Raw genomic sequence first — 19,259 nt, 5'->3', positions numbered from 1 at the left:
GCAAAGCAGAGCAGGTGAGGGGCGGGGGGCTGCAGAAGGGGTATTCCAAGGTCCAGTTGTCAGGAGCTGGAGTCAGGCATAAAGGGACCCCGACCATTAGGTTGCGGTGCTCATCTCGCTTTATTGGCCGAGGGAACTGGCGTACAGCTTCTGGGTCATGTGGCCAGGATGACTAAGCCGCTTCTGGCGAACCAGAGCAGCGCACAGAAACGCTGTTTACCTTCCCGCCGGAGCGATACCGATTTATCTACTTGTACTTTGACGTGCTTTCAAACTGCTAGGTTGGCAGGAGCAGGGACCGAGCAATGGAAGCACACCCTGTCACGGGGATTCGAACCACCAAGCTTCTGATCAGCAAGTCCTAGGCTCTGTGGTTTAACCCACAGCGCCACCCACGTCCCCGGAGTTAGGCATAGGTCAGCATAAAAAGTACCTGGCATCAGTGAAGTTAACTCTTTATTCAAAGAAAACAAAGCAGCTCAGGCCTCGTGACCCCAGCAACTCTTTCCAGCATGTCTTGCCTAATGAGGCAGTTGTAAGGACTGAGGTCTCCACTTTCCCACTGCTCCCTAAGGCTCTACCCCAGGGGGACGAGAGCTGGTTGAAACAGGAGGGGGAGACTCCCTGGGTTCTTCAGCAGCTTATCTTATCTCTGTCTCCTGGCCCCACTCCTCTCCTGCCTCTGAGTCTGGACTGCCCTCTGCCCCAGCCTCTTCCTGCTCACTAAATCCTGACGCCTCGTCGTCCCCCCACCACCAATCCCCTGGCTCTGAGCCTTATTCCCTTGGGGGATCCCCAGCTGGTTTCTTCCACCATCCCTCTGCATCCTGCCAGTCCATGACCCCAGAGAGAGAGAGAGACCTGGAGGGACACATTTGGCATAACTGATGGGCTCATATCTCCCCATCCTTCCAGAGGGGAGAATAAAACCCCTCCATCATCATCAAGTTTCCATCCATCAGCAAGCATAAAAAGGGAAATTTCCTAAAAAGGTGAGCCCCAAGTCAGGCCAGAATCATTCTACATTAGGGTTAAATGAAGACCCAAATGCCTGGATGAACAGACATGATTAAAGGCCAATGACACTGGCGCCAGGCAAGTCCTGTTTGTTGACGTCATTTAGTCCTAAGAATAAATGTGAATATTAAAAACCAAAAGTACGGTAAATAGAAGACAACACAGAGAACAAGGAAGAAAGCAGGTCTCTTTACCGAGAGCAAGAAGATTAAACATTCACTGATGGATGTGTGAAAGCCGCAAGAAAAGAGGAGGCAGGAATTCAACAAAGATATAATATACAGGAGGTTACAGGACAAAAAACTATTTTTAAGCCTCATTCTCCTTCCCTCGGGAGTTACATGAGGATGACGAAGAGAGCTGGAGGGGGGGAAGGGGCAGGCTCAAGTACAGCTCTTCATGTAAATGAGCTCTTGCGTCATGAACACGACTATCTGCATGCCCTAATTCTTCAGGAGCAGTGCTGGTGAGAGAATTCAGAATATTAAAAACAAAAAACCAAAAAAACCCTCAACTATAATTTAAGAGGAAAAGAACACATTAAGTTCCTGGTCCTCATGGAGGTAAAGGTATGTGTGAAAGGGTGTGGGCAACAACTGCTGAAGGTTAACCGACATTCCCACTGGTTGTGGGCAGGACCACAGTACCACACATAGCTTCTGGGCATTGTGCCCTCTAGCAAAACATTCATCAGTGTCAGATTTGTTTCTGTTTGTGTACATACCAGAGGGGATGGGGGTGTCTTTACCCTATGTACCTTGCCTAGATATGGATTAGGGATAGCTTAAGGACTCCAGTCGGTGTGAAACAGATTTAGAATAATAGAATCAGAGAATTGTAGGGTTGGAAGGGACCAAGAGGGTCATCTAGTCCAACCCCCTGCAATGTGGGGATCTTTTGCCCAATGTGGGGTTCCAAACCATGACCCTGAGATTAAGAGCCTCATGCTCTACTGACTGAGCTATCCAAGTGTGAGAAACAATGCAGCGAACACCAGTATTTTTAAAAAGAAGTCAAGGATAAATGTGCATTTGGGATAAATGTAATGTGAACAGAAATTAAAAATCCAGCCCTGGAAATGAAGCGAGTGCCTAGTAAACAGGTGTATTAACAAAGCTATAAAAGGGCTGCTTATCTGTGGGGATTAACTTGTTTTCCCCCGTTAGAGATGCATTTACTTTGCTTAGATTCCAAACTATGTCCATACAATACCTGAGGAGTAAATTATTTAATAGGCCTTTGTGTGCACAGATCAGGCCGGATCAAATACATTGTGCACTATATCTTGTTTGGCCTTTTACACAACTCACCCAGGGATAGAATTTCTTAACTCATTTCATAAATCTGATGATTTCAAAATTAGATGGTTGCTGAACAATCATAGACAAGTTTATGACCTATACCAGTGGTTTTCAACCCGAGTGCCGTGGTACCCTGGGGTGCCTTGAATGTTGGTCGGGGCACACTGGCAACACTGGTCTCTGTCCTTCTTTCCTTCCCTCACTCCTCTGATGCCCTCTTGTGTCTCTGCCTCCCAATGGCTTGTACAGCTGTTTGTTGCAGCAGCCCTGGCTATAGTCCCCTCTCTTTGGGGTGGGACAAGGCAGCTCCATGGCTGCCCAGAGGACTCCAAGAAGAGGGGAGATGAGGCTGAGGGAACACTCCACAAGGGAGGATGTTCAAAAAAGGGTGAGAATCTGCCGGCAAGGGGTGACATAACTGGGCTCCTGAGCCCCACAGGGGTGCCATAGAAAGAGTGTAGTTGGTCAAGGGAGCTGTGGGCTCAAGAAGGTTGAAAACCTCTGACCTATACAATAGGTTTGAACACAGTAGCAGTGACAAAAGCTATTGCTGCTGTTTTGATTCAAATCAAGTTAAGCGTCAAGGAAATCTCTTTTTAACCTAAACAATTCGGGTTCATTCTGTATTGTTTTTAATCCTTTTATTAGTTGCTCTTTTGGTACTGTTTTTAGAACTATTTTCATGGTATGTTTGTGAATCATAGCACTGTAGAGCAGGAATGCTTTGCCCAACATGGGGCTTGAATCTATGACCCTGAGATTAATGGTCTACCAGCTGAGCCATTGCAGTTCCATTGCCCCATGACAATAATTAAAGGTAAAGGGACCCCTGACCATTAGGTCCAGTCGTGACCGACTCTGGGGTTGCAGCGCTCATCTCGCTTTATTGGCCGAGGGAGCCGGTGTACAGCTTCCGGGTCATGTGGCCAGCATGACTAAGCCACTTCTGGCGAACCAGAGCAGCACACGGAAACGGCGTTTACCTTCCTGCCGGAGCAGTACCTATTTATCTACTTGCACTCTGACGTGCTTTCAAACTGCTGGGTTGGCAGGAGCAGGGACCGAGCAACGGGAGCTCACCCCGTCATGGGGAATCGAACCGCGACCTTCTGTTCAGCAAGTCCACAGTGCCACCCACGATATTTTGCACTTCCAAAAATTGATATGTTTTAACTTACTTTTGGGTTGGTTTTTTTGTTATTAATATTCATAGAATCCTAGAACTGTCAAGTTGAAAGGTACACCCAGGGGTTGTGCAGTCTACCTCCAGCAATGCAGGAATCACAGCGGAAGAACCCCTGACAGATGGCCACCCAACCTCTGCATAAAAACCTCCAGCGAAGGAGAGTTCACTACCTTCCCACGTGATCCGTTCCACTGTCAAAACACCTTTTACCATCAGAAAGTTCTTTCAAGTGTCTAGTTGGCCCCTTTCTTGTAATTTGAACCCATTGGTTTGGGTCCTACCTTCTGGAGCAGCAGAAAACAAGCTTAAGAACAAAGGAAGAGCCTGCAGGATCAGGCCAATGGCTCATCTAGTCCAGCATCCTGTTCTCAAACCAGCAAGCCAGAGCCTTTCCCCTTCCTGTGGTTTCTTACATTTGGCATTCAGTAGTGCTGCTGCCTCTAACCGTGGAGGCAGAGAATAGCCATCATGGTTAGTAGCCATCAATTGCCCTCTCCATGGATTTGCCCAATCCTCTTTTGAAGCCATCTAAGTCAGTGGCTGTTGCTGCTTCCTGTGTTTTCCATCGTTCAACTATGTGCTTGCTCCATCTTCCACGCGACAGCCCATATTGGAATGACTATTGGCTACAAGCAATAAAAATATGACTGCCTGACAAGGTAGCTGGGGGCCTTTTAAGTTATTAAGTAGTGTTGTCTTGGTGTGTGTGTGTGTAGTGTAGTGTTAGTAGGAATCAGTTTTCAACCAGCAGGTTTCCCTTTCCCCAGCCCCACAGGGCTCACTGAGGAAACTGCAGTTAAAGGACACACTTAAGGGAGCTTAAGATCCGTGTGCACTTCCCTCTCTCTGCCACTTTGCTCAGCAATCTCCGAAATCAATAGCAATTGCATAATTTCCTCACTTGCCTGCGGGTGGTGGGCAGGAGCAGAAATGCTGGTGAGAATCAGCATCACAGCAAAGAAACAAACGGTGCAAGCATCCTGTCCCTCTCCATTGTAGGAGGGCATGTAGGGGGGAAAAGGGATCGGGGTTTTTTGAGTTCATTCAGTGGCAGGCAAGCAAGGGAAACCCGCATGTGATGAGCAACTTTCTGCTCCTACCCACCATTCACGTGTGACACCTCCTTGGAAGGCTGTGCATGAGATAATGTGGCCCCTGAACTCAGATAGCTTTTACTCCAGGGATGGGGGACTTACGGCTGACTCCAAAGGAAGCAAAGCTGCTTTCATGGAATTTTTGGAGGCAATATATGGGCTATATACCAGGAACAGAGCCTGCTCCGCTTATTTTTTATGATCTGCAGTTCCTTTGTGTGTGTGTATGGATTGTTTTTATAAGAAATGCACTAAGTTTAAAACACAAATACCTGTAGTATTACTTTCTAAGTATGTAAAATGGACTTAATTCGCTGTTCATATGTCTTGAGACATTTGCGGAAGGTGATTAATAAATGCTAATAAAGTTCCTGTAGCACATTTATCCAACACAGGCCATATTCCAATGATCAAATATCAGCTTGATACGATGAGATAAAAATGAACTTCATGCACCCATATACAGCCCCTTTGATCCCATTTTACTCCCCCTTTTTATGAGTGAACAAGACAGGAAGCTGAAGGTAACCACAGCTTCCTGTTACACCCAAACAAGAAGACTATGGTTGGTGGCTTCCAAAAAAGCCAGGATCTAGAAGGCAACTTTATACCATGGTTTTGTATTCCAGCTTGTTTGAGAGTCACTAACTGGGTTCGGATGTAACAGGAAACCATGGTTAGCTGAAGCCTTCTCCCCTCTCATGCAAAGGGCAGTGGAGCGGGAGCAAAGGGTTCACATGTGGGTTCATGAAGCTTGTGCATGTTGCAGCTTATTAAGCCAAGATGTGATCACCCAAATGCAGCTCATGTTTGAGTGCTGACTGCAACTCATAAAATGCCATTTTAGGGAGCGCAGCATAACGCAGTACAATATCGTCAAGGGGAATAATGAATTCTTCCTTCAAGGAGCAGAGACTCTCATAGGAAAAGCATGCTGCTTTAGGAACTGGAACAATACTGAAAGCACAAGCTTAGCAAGAAGCAAAGATTGCATATGGAATTTATTAGATGAAAAAGAAGAGTGTTGGGGTTTTTTTTGATGGGGAGAGAGGTATTTACCCTAACAGAAAAATAAAGAGCATTGGCAAAAAAGTGTAGAATCACCCTGTTTGGTCCAGAACCATGAAGATTAGAGGTGGACAGGATTCAGGCTGGAGGGGCAGATACACAACACAGACGGACGGATGGACACACTCATCCCTTTCCTTGACAAAAAGGCTCAGATGGTAAACAGCACAGGCAAAGCAAAGGATGCCAAGGTTTAAATGTAAATCAAGCCAAATCTCTGTTCTTCCAGGCTGCCACTGCAGACAACGGTTTTGTGCCACACAAGGCATTCATGGGAAAGCTTTTAGGTGAGAATATAATAGGCTGCAACCTCCTAGCCTCTGCGCCCAGCATCAAGCTCAAACAGCACCATTACCACTGTTGTCTACAAGTTATCTTGCTGCTAGAGGTGGCGAGTGGCTGACTCCTTTGGCTCTGTGGAGAGTAGCGTCGAAGTTGCAGTGTCCCATCCGTCAGGTTCCCAGGGTCATGTTTCATTTCTCTTTCTTTAATTCTGTAGCCCAGACGCCTGTATGAGAGAGAGGAGGTTGGAGAAAAACTGAGATGGAATCCAAAGCAAGCAGCTGAAATTGTTGCAAATGTTAAATAACTTGAGAATCAGAATACCTTGTGGATCTACTGTCATTCCTCCAATTTATCTTCTGCTTCCCCCTGCACTGGAGGGGCACATGACAAAAATTCTCACCTGAAGACTGTGGCTTTCTTGACACAAGGACCTTTACAACAGGTGTGGGGGACCTCTGGTTCTCCAGATGTTGCTGAACTACAACTCCCATCATCCCTGGCCATTGGCCATGCTTGCTGAGGCTGATGGGAGTAGTGGTCTGACAACATCTCAAGGGCCAAAGGTTCCCCCCAAGCCTGCTTTATAACTATCTAATCAGGGACGTTGCTAGGGGGTAGCCAGGCCCCAGGTCTTCTGTGCTGGGCTCTCTGGATAACCCTGCTCCTCCCTCCCCTTTTATTAAAGGACTATTTCTTTTCTTTTCTCTCCAATTCTTAATGGGCTGTTGAGCATGCTGCAAAGTGTGTTTGCATCCATACAGACACATGAGCATGTACTAATTCAGTGCAAATGTGTGCACCGCAGCACATGAACACCCCCGCCCCGCCATGGCCCTGCAGCCTCTTTATTTTTATTTTATTTTATTTTAGTACCTAGCAACGCCCCTGCTTCCAGTCCCACAGAGGGGGAAAGAAACGTCACCTAGAGCTTAGCAGAGTGTGAGGCAATACCCAACAGTGCGGGGAAGTTGTTCTCAGAGGTCATCCAGGCCCCGCCGTCCACCACCAGGGTTGTGCCGCTCACGTACGAGGCGAGGGGGCTGGCCAGGTACAGGACGCTATGGGCAATCTCCGTCTTGTTCCCCACCCGCTGGAGGGGGATATTCCGAAAGAGGTTTTGTGCTTCCGGGTGAGGCTGAACTAAAAACAAGGAGGAGGAAAGCAATGTCTTTGCTTCAAAGTGGCATATATAATTTTTATTTATTGCATTTGTAGTGCACCTTTCCTTCAAAGAGCTCAAAGTGGCCTATGTAGTTCTCCTCCCCCCTCCCCATTTTATCCCCACAACAGCCCTGTGAGGCAGGTTAGGCTTAGAGTGAGCAAACAGCCCAAGATCACCCAGGGAGCTTCAAGGCCGAGGGGGGACTGCTAGGTCCTAGTCCAACACTCCAACCACTGCGCCCCACTGGCTCTAAGTGGTGTACATCATAAACAGTATCGTTAAAACAAAAAATGCAACATGAAAACCAGCATACAGTGGTACCTCAGGTTAAGTACTTAATTCGTTCCGGAGGTCCGTTCTTAACCTGAAACTGTTCTTAACCTGAAGCACCATTTTTGCTAATGGGGCCTCCTGCTGCCGCTGCGCCGCCGGAGCACGATGTCTGTTCTCCTCCTGAAGCAAAGTTCGTAACCTGAAGCACTATTTCTGGGTTAGCGGGGTCTGTAACCTGAAGCGTATGTAACCTGAAGCGTATGTAACCCGAGGTACCACTGTAGAAGAATACAAATTGAAACCTGGTCCCAAGTTGTTCAGAGCTTTAAAGGTTAATAACAAGGCCTTGTTGTTGCACGTCCCTCAGTACAGATGTGCCATCTAAACCAGGATTCTGTTTTCACAGTAGCAACCAGATTACTCTGGGAAGCCCACATAAAAGAACAAAGCCCAACATCTCCTGAAGAACTCCTTCACGTTTCCTAAGCACTAAGACCTTATTCCAATGGTGGTGCCTCAAAGGGAGGAGTCCCCCCCCCCCTTTTAAAAATGGCCTTTCTTTTCTCTCCCTCCCTTTTGTACCTCATTGCTTAGCTGCAAAGGGGGAAAACCCCCATTCTCCTCAGCTGATTGGCTTACAAGCAGAGAGGGGGTAGTCCGAATTTATGTATGTGGTCTGCACCTCTGTTAGCCACCCCTATTGTAAAAGCAACTCCAAATGCTCTGTGATGTTTGAGTATAAATAACATATTGTCTGATTCCCTGCTTGGCACAGAAGATTGCTGGAAGTGTTTCACTGCAAGTTCATCGAGTCTCAATCTAACAAGTCTTGATTCAAGTCATCTACTGAATTTTATTAATTCTTATGAACCACCCACCCTGGAAATTCTAATGGATAGTATAAGGTAAAGGGATTCCTGACCATTAGGTCCAGTCGTGACCGACTCTGGGGTTGCGGCGCTCATCTCGCTTTATTGGCCGAGGGAGCCGGCGTTCAGCTTCCGGGTCATGTGGCCAGCATGACTAAGCCGCTTCTGGCGAACCAGAGCAGCGCATGGAAACGCCGTTTACCTTCCCGCCAGAGCGGTACCTATTTATCTACTTGCACTTTGACGTGCTTTCAAACTGCTAGGTTGGCAGGAGCAGGGACCGAGCAACAGGAGCTCACCCCATCACGGGGATTCGAACTGCCGACTTTCTGATCGGCAAGTCCTAGGCTCTGTGGTTTAACCCACAGCACCACCCGCGTCCCTGATGGATAGTACAGGCATGCCTATTTACTTTAATTTATTAACGCTGTGCTCTTCCCCCAAAGAGGTAAAGATGGTATGCATTCTCCCCCACTTTACTCCTAAAACAACCCTGTGAGAGAGGTGACTGGTCCAAGGTTGCCCAGTGACCTTCATAGCTGGGTGGTCTCCCCAGTTGTTGTTTTTCCAGGTAAATCACACAGACACAGACAGCACTTCAAATTATATTTAATGCTTTACCTAAGCGGCGGTGACCCTCTGTACCCGAAATAGGACCTGGCGCCAAGCTATTCACTCTGATTCCATTAGGACCCCATTCCACAGCCAGATGTTTTGTCATTGAATCTGTAAGGGAGAAGACAGACAGAGAGGTTCAAGAGCAAATCTTGAAAAGCTAAGAATTGCAGCGCTAGAAGGGACTGGAAAGTCATCAAATCTAAATCTGGTTCTTGCCCATTCATAAGGCACGACCCTCCCCGCATCAACTCTGCCCCTGCAAAAGCACGGTCTCTTGGTGATTGAAAGAGGCCCTATCCACAACAAACTGGAATGGAATTCTCCTTTTGCACAGGGAAGAATTACACATTGCATGTATGTGAGTTAAAAATATATATTATTAGGATAATAAACAGAAGCAAAACAAACAGAATTTCTCAAGCCATTCAGCACTTCACAAGAAGAAAAGAAATAGTGAAACCCACCACACAGAAAACAATGAATGAAAGCCAGCTGAATTTGCAAAACCCTTGACAAGACATTGGGCTGATTCAGATGTTAATGCTTAAGTGCAGGCTTCCTCAACCTCGGCCCTCCAGATGTTTCTGGCCTACAACTCCCATGATCCCTAGCTAGCAGGACCAGTGGTCAGGGATGATGGGAATTGTAGTCTCAAAAACATCTGGAGGGCAGAGGTTGAGGAAGCCTAGTTTAGTGCCAGGAGAACGCGCCAAGCACTCATACAGCTTCCCTTCCTCCTCCAGCACAGTTACAAGTTTGACTTCGGAAGCTTTTGCTTCTGTTTTTGATTAACCATTTTGCTTGAACCTGGACAAACTGTTGAAATGAGCTAATGTCAAACCATAATTGATGAAGCCAGCTTGTTTTCACTAACTGAAGTTACGGTGAACCACTGTTTGGAGTTCAGACAACATGCTGAACTGCAATTAATCTAGAGCAGAACTTTCCCATAACTTCATTGTTGCCATGCCAGGGAGGGGAATCACTGCTGTAGGCTCACTGTAGTAGTAGTAGTAGTAGTAGTAGTAGTAGTAGTAGTAGTAATAATAATAATAATACTTTCAAATAAATAATAATAATAATACTTTCATTACTTATACCCCGCCCATCTGACTGGGTTGCTCCAGCCACTTTGAGTGGCTTTCAACATAATAAAAACACAGCAAACCATGGCTTAGCATTACATCCAGACACAGTCAATATGATAATACTATATGCATTTGCAGATGGCAAATCTTCTTTTAAAAAATCAGACGGGGGGGTGGGCACCCATGTCCTAGACGTGGTCTTCCCAGGACAAATTATCACTGTGGGCCAGAAGGCTTCTCTGTTGCTCAATCTGGAAGCTGCAACATCTCTTCCAGACTGTAGGTGGTGCCAGAACACCATAACTTGCACTTGGGTGGGAGGGACAGGGAGTGGAATAAAACTCGATTAAGGGTGTAGATGAGAAGGGGAGCCAAATTGCTTACGATACCTATGGCTGCCTTAGCTGTCCCTGCATGCACCTGGAGAGCCTGACCTCTGTAGCTCAGGGTTGCCGAGATATTGACAATGACTCCGCCATGGTCCTAGATCAACAAAATAAAGTCAGCTCTGGGAAAGAATTAACAGCAAATGCAGGAGACACAACCCAAAATGAACATTGCTGGCATAAATAGAAACCTTCCCCCAAATTCTTTTCTTGAAGGGAACATGTCCCTCAGGTGTTAAAAAAAAGCTCCCCTACCCCTGCCCAGGGCAATTGACCCTAGAGCGCAGGAGCTGAGGAACGTCTCTGTCCGCAGGGAGAAGAGCCTCTGACGGAGAGAAACTTACGCGGAGACACTTCTCATACAGCACTTTGGAGACGTTGAATGTTCCCAAGGTGTCGATCTCAATCACAGTTTTGTAGGCATTGAAGGACAGAGCACTGGCTGGGCACAGGAAGTTTCCAGCAGCATCTGGGAACAAGGGAGAGAGAAGTTGGAGACTGAATCAGCATGGCAAGGCAGGCATGGCTGGTACAAGGGCATGCCATGGGCCTGCTGTGGCATCAGAAACCACTCCATTCCACTGCTTACTACAGGGGTGGGGAACATCCAGCCTAGGTTCCTGATGCAGCCCTTCAGGACCCCTTTATCCAGCCCCAAGCCACACCCTTCAATGGCCCTGCTTTTGCCTGGATGGGATGTTTTCTTCAACTTCAAGGATGCCTCTTGCTTGTCTGGACAAGCAAGAGAGGGGTATGTGCATCGGTGTAGCCAGGATTTTGGGGGGGGGGGCAGTGAAGGGGAAGGACAACCACCTGTCCTGTTCCAGAACTGAGCTATCTGCGATGCAATTGGCCAGTTTGCGGAAGCCACGCCTATTGCTCAGTCAGGTTTCCAGTTGCATTGCTAGAATGCGCCACAACATCATTCAAGTGACCTCAGCGAGACTTTCAATTTTGAATGTTCTGGTTTTTTTCTACTTTTGGTTAAGTATTTTTTATTTATTTACTTGATTTACCGGGGGGGGGGGGGAGGCGCAGCTGGGGAGAGTGTATGTTTGCAGAGCAACTAGTTTACGTTCATTGCTCTGCCCACTTTTGTCCTTGCCCCCCCCCCCCGCCAAACACCCCTGGAATATGGCTCTCAGAAGGTTTCTCAGAAGGTCATGTGGCCCTTGGGCTGAAAAATGTTTCCTATTCCTGGCCTCCTACTAAAACAGCCCTGCCAGTACCCTCAAGGATCACCCTCCCAGAGCATGCAACAGTGAGCAGTTTTTTTTCAGCTTGCAGACAGGTGGCTAGCAGTACGCCCCCTGAATGTCCTCTGCTGATGCAAATAACTTACTGTTGACAAGGATATCAATCCTCTCAAACTCCTTGAGGGCCTCATCCACGGCTGCCATGATCATCTGTGGCTGCCTGACATCCAGAGTGAGGGGCAGGCATCGCTGGCCAGTGGCCACTGACAGTTTCTTGGCAGCCTATAAAAAAAGGAAAAGAATATTCGGTAATAAATGACCACCCTCTTCTGTCTTCCTGCTGCAGCATGGCGAGCTGGACACATAACAGACTGGGAAAAGGGATTTGTGTCAAGAATTAGGGCAACATTTCCATGTTACGCACCTGCTGTGCTGTTGGATGGGGAAACCCTTCCTGGTTTCAGCAACATATTGCATTGTTTAGGAAGGTTCTCAAAAGGCTTCTGCGAAATGTTTCAGGTACCTCTTACGTGGAAACAGAGGCTCACCTCTGAGAATCTATGATGTGGTATGCTAAGGGCTGTGCACCCAGGAGCATTTAAGATGACAACAAATATTCATGGGAGGGACCACATCTCAGTTGTAGGTAGACAAGAATGGATCTTGCAGTTTTTGTTCCCTACATTTCTTATTTCCCCCAATCTCAATTCTCTGCATTTCTGCAACGATTTGGGTGGAAGATGGGGAGACCAACAGTAGGTGGCGTCACAGTCAGTGACAGAGCCAACTAGTTTTAGTTTTGTCCTTCTCCCCCCTGCTCAGTTCTGCCAGGCCAACCCTGAGACTAAGGAGAAGGAAGCTGATTGGCTGTTCCATCCCTAGACTGAATGTAAGAAGGCAGGTAAGCAGGGGCTGGCTGGTGGCAGACTGAGGTTAGTGGGGCAGTTTGTCCTAAGAGAGAAACACAGTTTAGGATTTTCTTCGCTCCGTCCCCTGCTTCCAAGTTTTCTTCAGGCCTCACTCACAAGTTCTCCTATCTACCACCTTTTTCTTAACTTAAAGAAGAAGGAAGCCATTGTCTTGTGAAACTTTTCTTCCTTTGAACAGATCTTGCACAAGAGTGCCCACAGATCAGATCCATCTGTCTTCGTGTATGCCAGCGCTTGTCAAGGGTGAGGCCACATTGGAGAGGGTGGCAAGTGTGGCAGGAAGATTCAAAGGCAATCAAAGAAACATTTAAGTGAGGTGTGTTTAAACTTCATTTAAGTGAGGTGTGTTTAAACTTGCCAGTGTTGTTTTCCAATGTATTTCTCATCAATAAGAAATTTGGTGTGGAGCGAGCAAATTTTTATTCTGAAAGTGTGGTCCAGAGAAAAAAGTTTTAAGAACCGCTGGTCTATACCATCCTCAACACCTCCCCAATCTATTGCTTGAGACAGGTGACTCCAGCAGAACTGCCTCTGCCAAGGCCTTGCTTTGCATCTGAAAGGGATGACAGTCTCCCATCCACTCACCTCTGTTAGCCTCTGAAGGTTCCTGCTGGCAATGATAGTATGGCAGCCATGCCTGCAAGCAAAACCTTAGATTGTGAGGGTGACACAGAACACCTTGTGCTCATCACTCGCTTGTCTACTCAGACACACCTCTGCTACCAGCCGTGGGGATTCAGTATGCTTGTGAGGTCTCCATGTGTACCTGCAATCTGCCATCAGATTGGATAACCCAGAAACCATAAAGCTCAGGTATTAACACTGGCCAATACTGTGCAGTTTGGATAGGTTTTAGATATAGTCATTTGTATATTTAATTTGGTTATGCTTAGTGGGGCTTGTGTTCTTCTCCCAGGATGTGGAGCTATGCATTCAGATTTTTCACAAGTATGTGTGTGTGTGTGTGTTTTGGGGGGACAACTCTCCTTGATAACATCCTGCCACCTTTCCTTCCAACCAGGCTGCTACATGGCAACTGGGCGTTCCATGCAAAGTGCAGAGATACGTCCTGATATATGCAGTGGAGAACCCCAAACGGCTGCAGTTCCATGGCACATCTCACCACATGTTGTAGGACACACATTGCAGAAAAGCTGCAGACAACACAAATGGCACAAAGCACGATGCAGCTGCAAAGGGAAGGAAGGACTTGCTTCCTAGGAACAGGCTGGCGGCTGCTGCAGGAGAATACAGCAGAGACCAAAAGCATCGCAAGCTAAGTAAGGCCTGGCTGCTCCCGCACCAGAGTGTCCATACCTCATCAGAATCTCAGCTGTGCGGAATCCAATGCCGGAGCTGCCGCCAGTGATGAATGCAACTTTGCCCCTTGAAAGAAAAAAAGAAGACGACTGAAACCAGTGGGATCCATATAGACTTTTCATAATGCACGTTCAGAAAGAGCAGCATCAGTGAAGATCGTGACACATACAAAAAGGATGGATGAGGGAAATTCAGTCAGGTCAGACCACATCAATCCCAGGCAGACCAGAGGTTTCCTGCATCCTCCACTTAGTAGATGTCACTTGTACAGTGGTACCTCAGGTTACATACGCTTCAGGTTACAGACTCTGCTAACCCAGAAATAGTGCTTCAGGTTAAGAACTTTGCTTCAGGACGAGAACAGAAATCGGGCTCCGGTGGCACGGCAGCAGCAGGAGGCCCCATTAGCTAAAGTGGTTCCTTCAGGTTAAGAACAGTTTCAGGTTAAGTACGGACCTCCGGAACGAATTAAGTACTTAACCTGAGGTACCACTATACTATGAAATGCATGTCTTAAATGGGAAGGCAGTTTACTAATATGCTAAGAGTCAGTCTTGATTTGTCACGGTAATTGAGGCCTCACAGGAGTCTCGTGAAGTAGGTTAGGCAAAAAGATAACCACTTGACCAATTCAACTGCATGAGCCCTCAAAAGGCAAAACCATCCAACATTTTCACCTGTTCTGCTACAAGTAGTGGCATAAACACATACCTAATAAGGAATTCTGTTTGAGAGGAAAAATATGAACTCTCAGAAGTAAATAAAAAGCACACTGGATCTGCTGCTGGTAGAGGCTGTGACTAAAAATTGCACCTTTAGAAATCTTTAGAGATGAGAGCAATGTACTTTCAAGCAGGCCTAAGACATGGACATATTTCTACAAAGCAAACAGCCATTCCAAGCTTGAAGGAGCTTGGGAATGAAGAGGATAGTATGAAAAGATAAACTGAAACTGCACGAAATCCATTTTATGATGCATCAGTTTTGCCTCTGGGAGAGATATTTGAGCCCTTCATCTCTTATGCCACGTGTACCTTATTCTAGTTTAAATGTGTCTCTGACAGTATTTTTAAAATGTTACATTTCCCTATCTTTGACAACATGTAAACTATTGGTACAAAATCTGAAAGGAGGGCTCAGTAAAGATGATTTCCCGAGCTCTGAAGATGCATCTCACATCTTCCTAATATTTTATTTTATTACAAAACACACAGTTTTGTGGCTACTCTGACTCCTACTCCCTTTTTTAAAAAAGAACACAAGTTAAAATAAGCAACACACCACTATTAATACGCCAACACCAACTATAAATTGACTAACACCAAAGATCAAGAGGAGCAGGTGAGGAGGTAGACATAGCAGAGGTGAGGAATGAAAAATGCACAGGGTAAATTAATCTAGATAAAGGTTTCAAAGCAGTGTTTGAGTACTTGGTAGTACTCACTTGAGAATGTCTGGACTGAAGAGGTAGGAGTATTCCGGAAGACAGTCATCAGTGTCAACATCAGGAGGAGGCTGGCAAGCAAAGCCTAGCTGGGACATGACTTCCAAGACAGTTCTGCAGAAAACAAGACACAGCCATCACAAGTCCTGAGAGGGAGAAAGAACCAGCAATATTTCCATACAGCCCGAAATTACGTAATGATCACTATGCCCAGCACATGCTGCCAGCTGACCTGATCTACGAAGAAACAGCTGGGAGGCAAAGAGGCGTAATTCATATCCAAGATTACCCATGGCCAGGCAGCTTCATTCTTGACTGATAGAACTGAAGACAACTTCAAATTATCATTTCTAGTCTAACATGCACACATACCCTCCAAATAATTAGGGGGAAATGTGAGTTTGTTAATGAAAAGATTGGAACTTAATGTTATGCACTTAGTTTCTTATAGAAAAATGCTGTTAATAAACTGTAATAAAAACCATGTGCATGGATAAAACACTCAATACTATATACCGGTGTTTCTCAATCTTTTTGCAACTGTGCCCCCCTTCCGACCTTGTTTCCTTCCTGTGACCGCCCCCCCCAATCCTACCAGTAGAAAGGTAGCTATCTAAATGTTTTGTTTGTAAATAGAGCATGTTTTATTTATAATTTTTTATAATGTATACAAATACAATTACATAAAAAATTATACCATTTCTGTATCAATGTGAACCTTGTGCTTGATGACAAAAAAGGGCTTTTTTATATCCAGTTCTATTGCCGGGAGGGATAACCAAAGATCATCTCTGTCCGTTATGTTAAGGTGATTCTGCGTTAGACTGAGTAAATAATTCACACGACTGAACCCTTATTCTACCAAATACAAAGTAGGAAATGCCATGGAAAACAATTTTGCTTTATCCCAAAGTTATGGAAACTTTTTAGATATTATACTCTTTATCCAAAAATGGTGTTTTTCTTGACTGAAAGTTACTTTGGCTGCTATGTCACTCTATGAGCACTTCTTGCAAAGAAACATCAACTTCTTTTTTTCTTCTTTCTTTTCTCAGTCACTTCTCTGTTCTCTTCACTTCTCATTTCCCTCTGTGGCCCCCTAGTCTCGTGCCGTGGCCCCCCATTTACACAATTTTCACTTGTGGCAACCGCTGCTATACACATTCTCTCCCCACCCCTAATTGACTCTTGCACCAACCCCACACATACGTTTTTAAAATTTAGGAGTGCTTTTTGTGTCATGCCTTCTAGACCGCAGGTCTGAAAGGGAGTGACTGTCTTGGTTTCCTTCACTGAAGTATAAGCTGCTCTGGGTACCATTTTGGCTGAAGAGTTGGGTAGAAATGCTTTAAATTAATAAACAGAGGACGAATTTGCTTTATCAGATATGTAACAGCCATTCAAATATTTGAAGGCAGCTAATGTATCAACTCTTAATTATCTCTTCCCCTGGCTAAACATTTTCAGCTCCCTCAGCTCTAACAAGCTTTCCCTGCCAAGCTTATCAGAAAATGGTTGGATATTAGCAAATAATGCATTCCAGAAAGCAGTGGCAGGTATATCTTTGGCATCCTTTTTGGTTTATTTGTCTTCCTCCACCACTAAATTATTTAATTTATATACTACCCTCTCATAAAATTCAGGGTGGTGTGCAGCAACACAGAAATATAGAAACATCCAAAACAACCTCTAATATTACTGGCTACTCAAAAATAAAAATAAACAATTGCATAGGCCCCTTGGTGTAAAAAAAAACACACTCTTCCAATATTTTTGGAAGTCAAAACTACACCTACCAGCCCATGAGAAAATCCTGCTCTACAAATTACATAAGAAGACTAACTTCCAAGACTAACTTCCAGTGCATTTATGGAACTCCCCACCAAGCAATAATCACATCTAGAAGTTGAAGGCACAAAGGAGGTGGAAACTTCTCCAATATAGCAATTTTTAATCTGGGACTAAAACTGAGCATTGACACTCATTTATCCTAATTATTATCTGAGCATGTGAGCCTGAACTCTGTACTACTCGCCAAACAACGGAACATTAGAAAGGAAAATGCTATAACCAGGAGGAAGTTGGGGAGAGACTGTACTATTTTACCTCAATAATGTGAAAATATTTTATATATAGATTAAAAAAACAAAAGCAAGAATACCTGCCAAATATTTACTGGAAGAATGTACTACAGCATGGGGCCAGCAGCCGAACTTCTAGTAGAGGCCAGTTAGCTCTGCAACACAAGGATCAACCCATAGTTTTACTCCAGGCAATTCAAGCCACTGGTCTTCTACTGGGTCACAGCCTGATGCAAGGTGGGTCACAGCAGGAGCACTACCATCATGCAAATATATGGCAAGATATTAAGAAAGGAGTTCCCAAATGCATGTTTGGGTTAAAAGTGGGTCTTGGGTCTGAAAAGGTTGAAGACTACTGATCTAAGCAATCCAGCTGGGTTAAAAGGACTCAGGCAATCCTCATCCTTAAGGATGGCGTTGCTTAACTAATAGTAGATAGTTAATGAATTATCCAGCTTAATCTTTATATCACATCTGAAGCACTTCACAGGCTTCATCTAGTTGTGCAATCCTTACACAACAATCCAGTAAGGGCAAGTCAGTATCCTTCCCCCACATACTGCAAATAGGCTGCCTAGTAGTCAATTCATAGCACAGAAGAAATTCAAACTCATAGATTCATTGCTCAGTCTCTCAGCTTCTATGCTACTCCAGCAGATGTAACCAGGTTTTAAGAATGGGTAACTCCCCCATTAGTCCTTCCCCTTCAATGTGAGTCTATAAGCTCTTTGAGGACACGGCTCTAACTATTCTGCCTGCTTTATAAACTTCGTAAGGCACCCATGTGCAGCAACACTGCCTAAGCAAACCCATCAAAACCTTTCTGCTTTTAAGAGTGCTTTTAAAACATTTCCTTTCAGCAAGGCTCTTTAGGATTACAGTGGTACCTCGGGTTACATACCAGTATGCTTCAGGTTACAGACTCCGCTAACCCAGAAATAGTACCTCGGGTTAAGAACTTTGCTTCAGGATGAGAACAGAAATCGCGTGGCGGCGACGTGGCAGCAGTGGGAGGCCCCATTAGCTAAAGTGGTGCTTCAGGTTAAGAACAGTTTCAGGTTAAGAACGGACCTCCGGAACGAATTAAGTACGTAACCAGAGGCACCACTGTACTTTAACTTTTAATTTTTTAAAAACATGCATGCTTGCTGGCTTCTATAATAAACCCTTTCTACTGTGCACATTTTATTGTTATACCATGGACATTATAATGTTATTTTATCTAGATCCCTGGGTAAATAATTTGTGAATCACTTTCTGAGAAGGCTTTCTAAAAGGCTGGGGTATCTAGGTCCATAAAATAAGAATAAAAATATTAATACAGCTTGGCTTTTATAAGAAATCTTTCCCCCCCCCCCCTACTCTGCTGTTTTTAGCATGCTACTGTTTTTCTGTACAGATTAAACAATGCAAATCACCTTTTGAGAAGCCTTTCTAAGGGTGTTTGGTGGGGGAAGTCTATAAAACAAACAGTGACAATGCCTTTAAGTGTTACTGCTTTGGGATTAATGCTCCAGGATTACAGAGCATTGAAGCTGGAGCCCCACATGTTGTGGGGGAAGGGAGCTGAATGGCTTTCTCAAATTTGGGAATCCGGGGCCCCCATAGAAACGCTGCAGGGGCGGCCTCTTCGCCCTCCTTTACTTATCTTCTTTCTCTCTATATTTTGGAGGCTCATGGCTGTCCTAATACCGCCGCTGCCGAATCCCCTCAGGCGGCTCGGCTCTCACTTACCTGGCCAGCCGCGGACTTCGCACGAACAACAGTATACCTGCGCGCAGCACTCACCCGCAAAGCATGCTGGGAATTGTAGTTCCCGGCCAAGAGGCGCTCGGCCACCCAAGGGCATTGTGGGATGTGTAGTTCCCTTACCCAGCGGCAGCAAAGCCGCTCGTCGTCCCCATCCTGGTAAACCTTTCCTGCCTTGGCGTGGTCCTTCCAC

General features: G+C 45.6%; 1 protein-coding gene across 7 annotated transcripts; it reads right to left on the bottom strand.

Annotated features, from left to right (window-relative positions):
* Nucleotides 1–5,581: 5,581 nt before the first annotated feature.
* Nucleotides 5,582–19,197, bottom strand: DECR2 (2,4-dienoyl-CoA reductase 2). Of its 7 annotated transcripts, none has more exons than XM_083711154.1 (10): nucleotides 19,052–19,197; nucleotides 15,237–15,350; nucleotides 13,790–13,858; nucleotides 13,058–13,109; nucleotides 11,690–11,825; nucleotides 10,692–10,816; nucleotides 10,351–10,444; nucleotides 8,877–8,981; nucleotides 6,874–7,091; nucleotides 5,582–6,174 (listed from the first exon to the last, which is right to left on the bottom strand). In XM_083711154.1, the coding sequence occupies exons 2-9, from the start codon at nucleotides 15,332–15,334 to the stop codon at nucleotides 6,874–6,876; spliced, it is 897 nt and encodes a 298-aa protein (XP_083567280.1). In that variant the 5' UTR covers nucleotides 15,335–15,350; nucleotides 19,052–19,197; the 3' UTR covers nucleotides 5,582–6,174. The 7 variants fall into 7 exon arrangements, with proteins under 7 accessions (XP_083567280.1, XP_083567277.1, XP_083567276.1 ...); XM_083711151.1 differs by having other exon boundaries at nucleotides 6,903–7,091; XM_083711150.1 differs by having other exon boundaries at nucleotides 19,106–19,131.
* Between the last annotated feature and the right edge of the window lie 62 nt (nucleotides 19,198–19,259).

This window comes from Podarcis gaigeae, assembly GCF_964106915.1.
Source record: "Podarcis gaigeae genome assembly, chromosome: 14".
Classification (NCBI taxonomy): domain Eukaryota; kingdom Metazoa; phylum Chordata; class Lepidosauria; order Squamata; family Lacertidae; genus Podarcis; species Podarcis gaigeae.
Note: the sequence above shows the minus strand (reverse complement) of the source record. Positions and strands in the feature narration are given on the sequence as shown.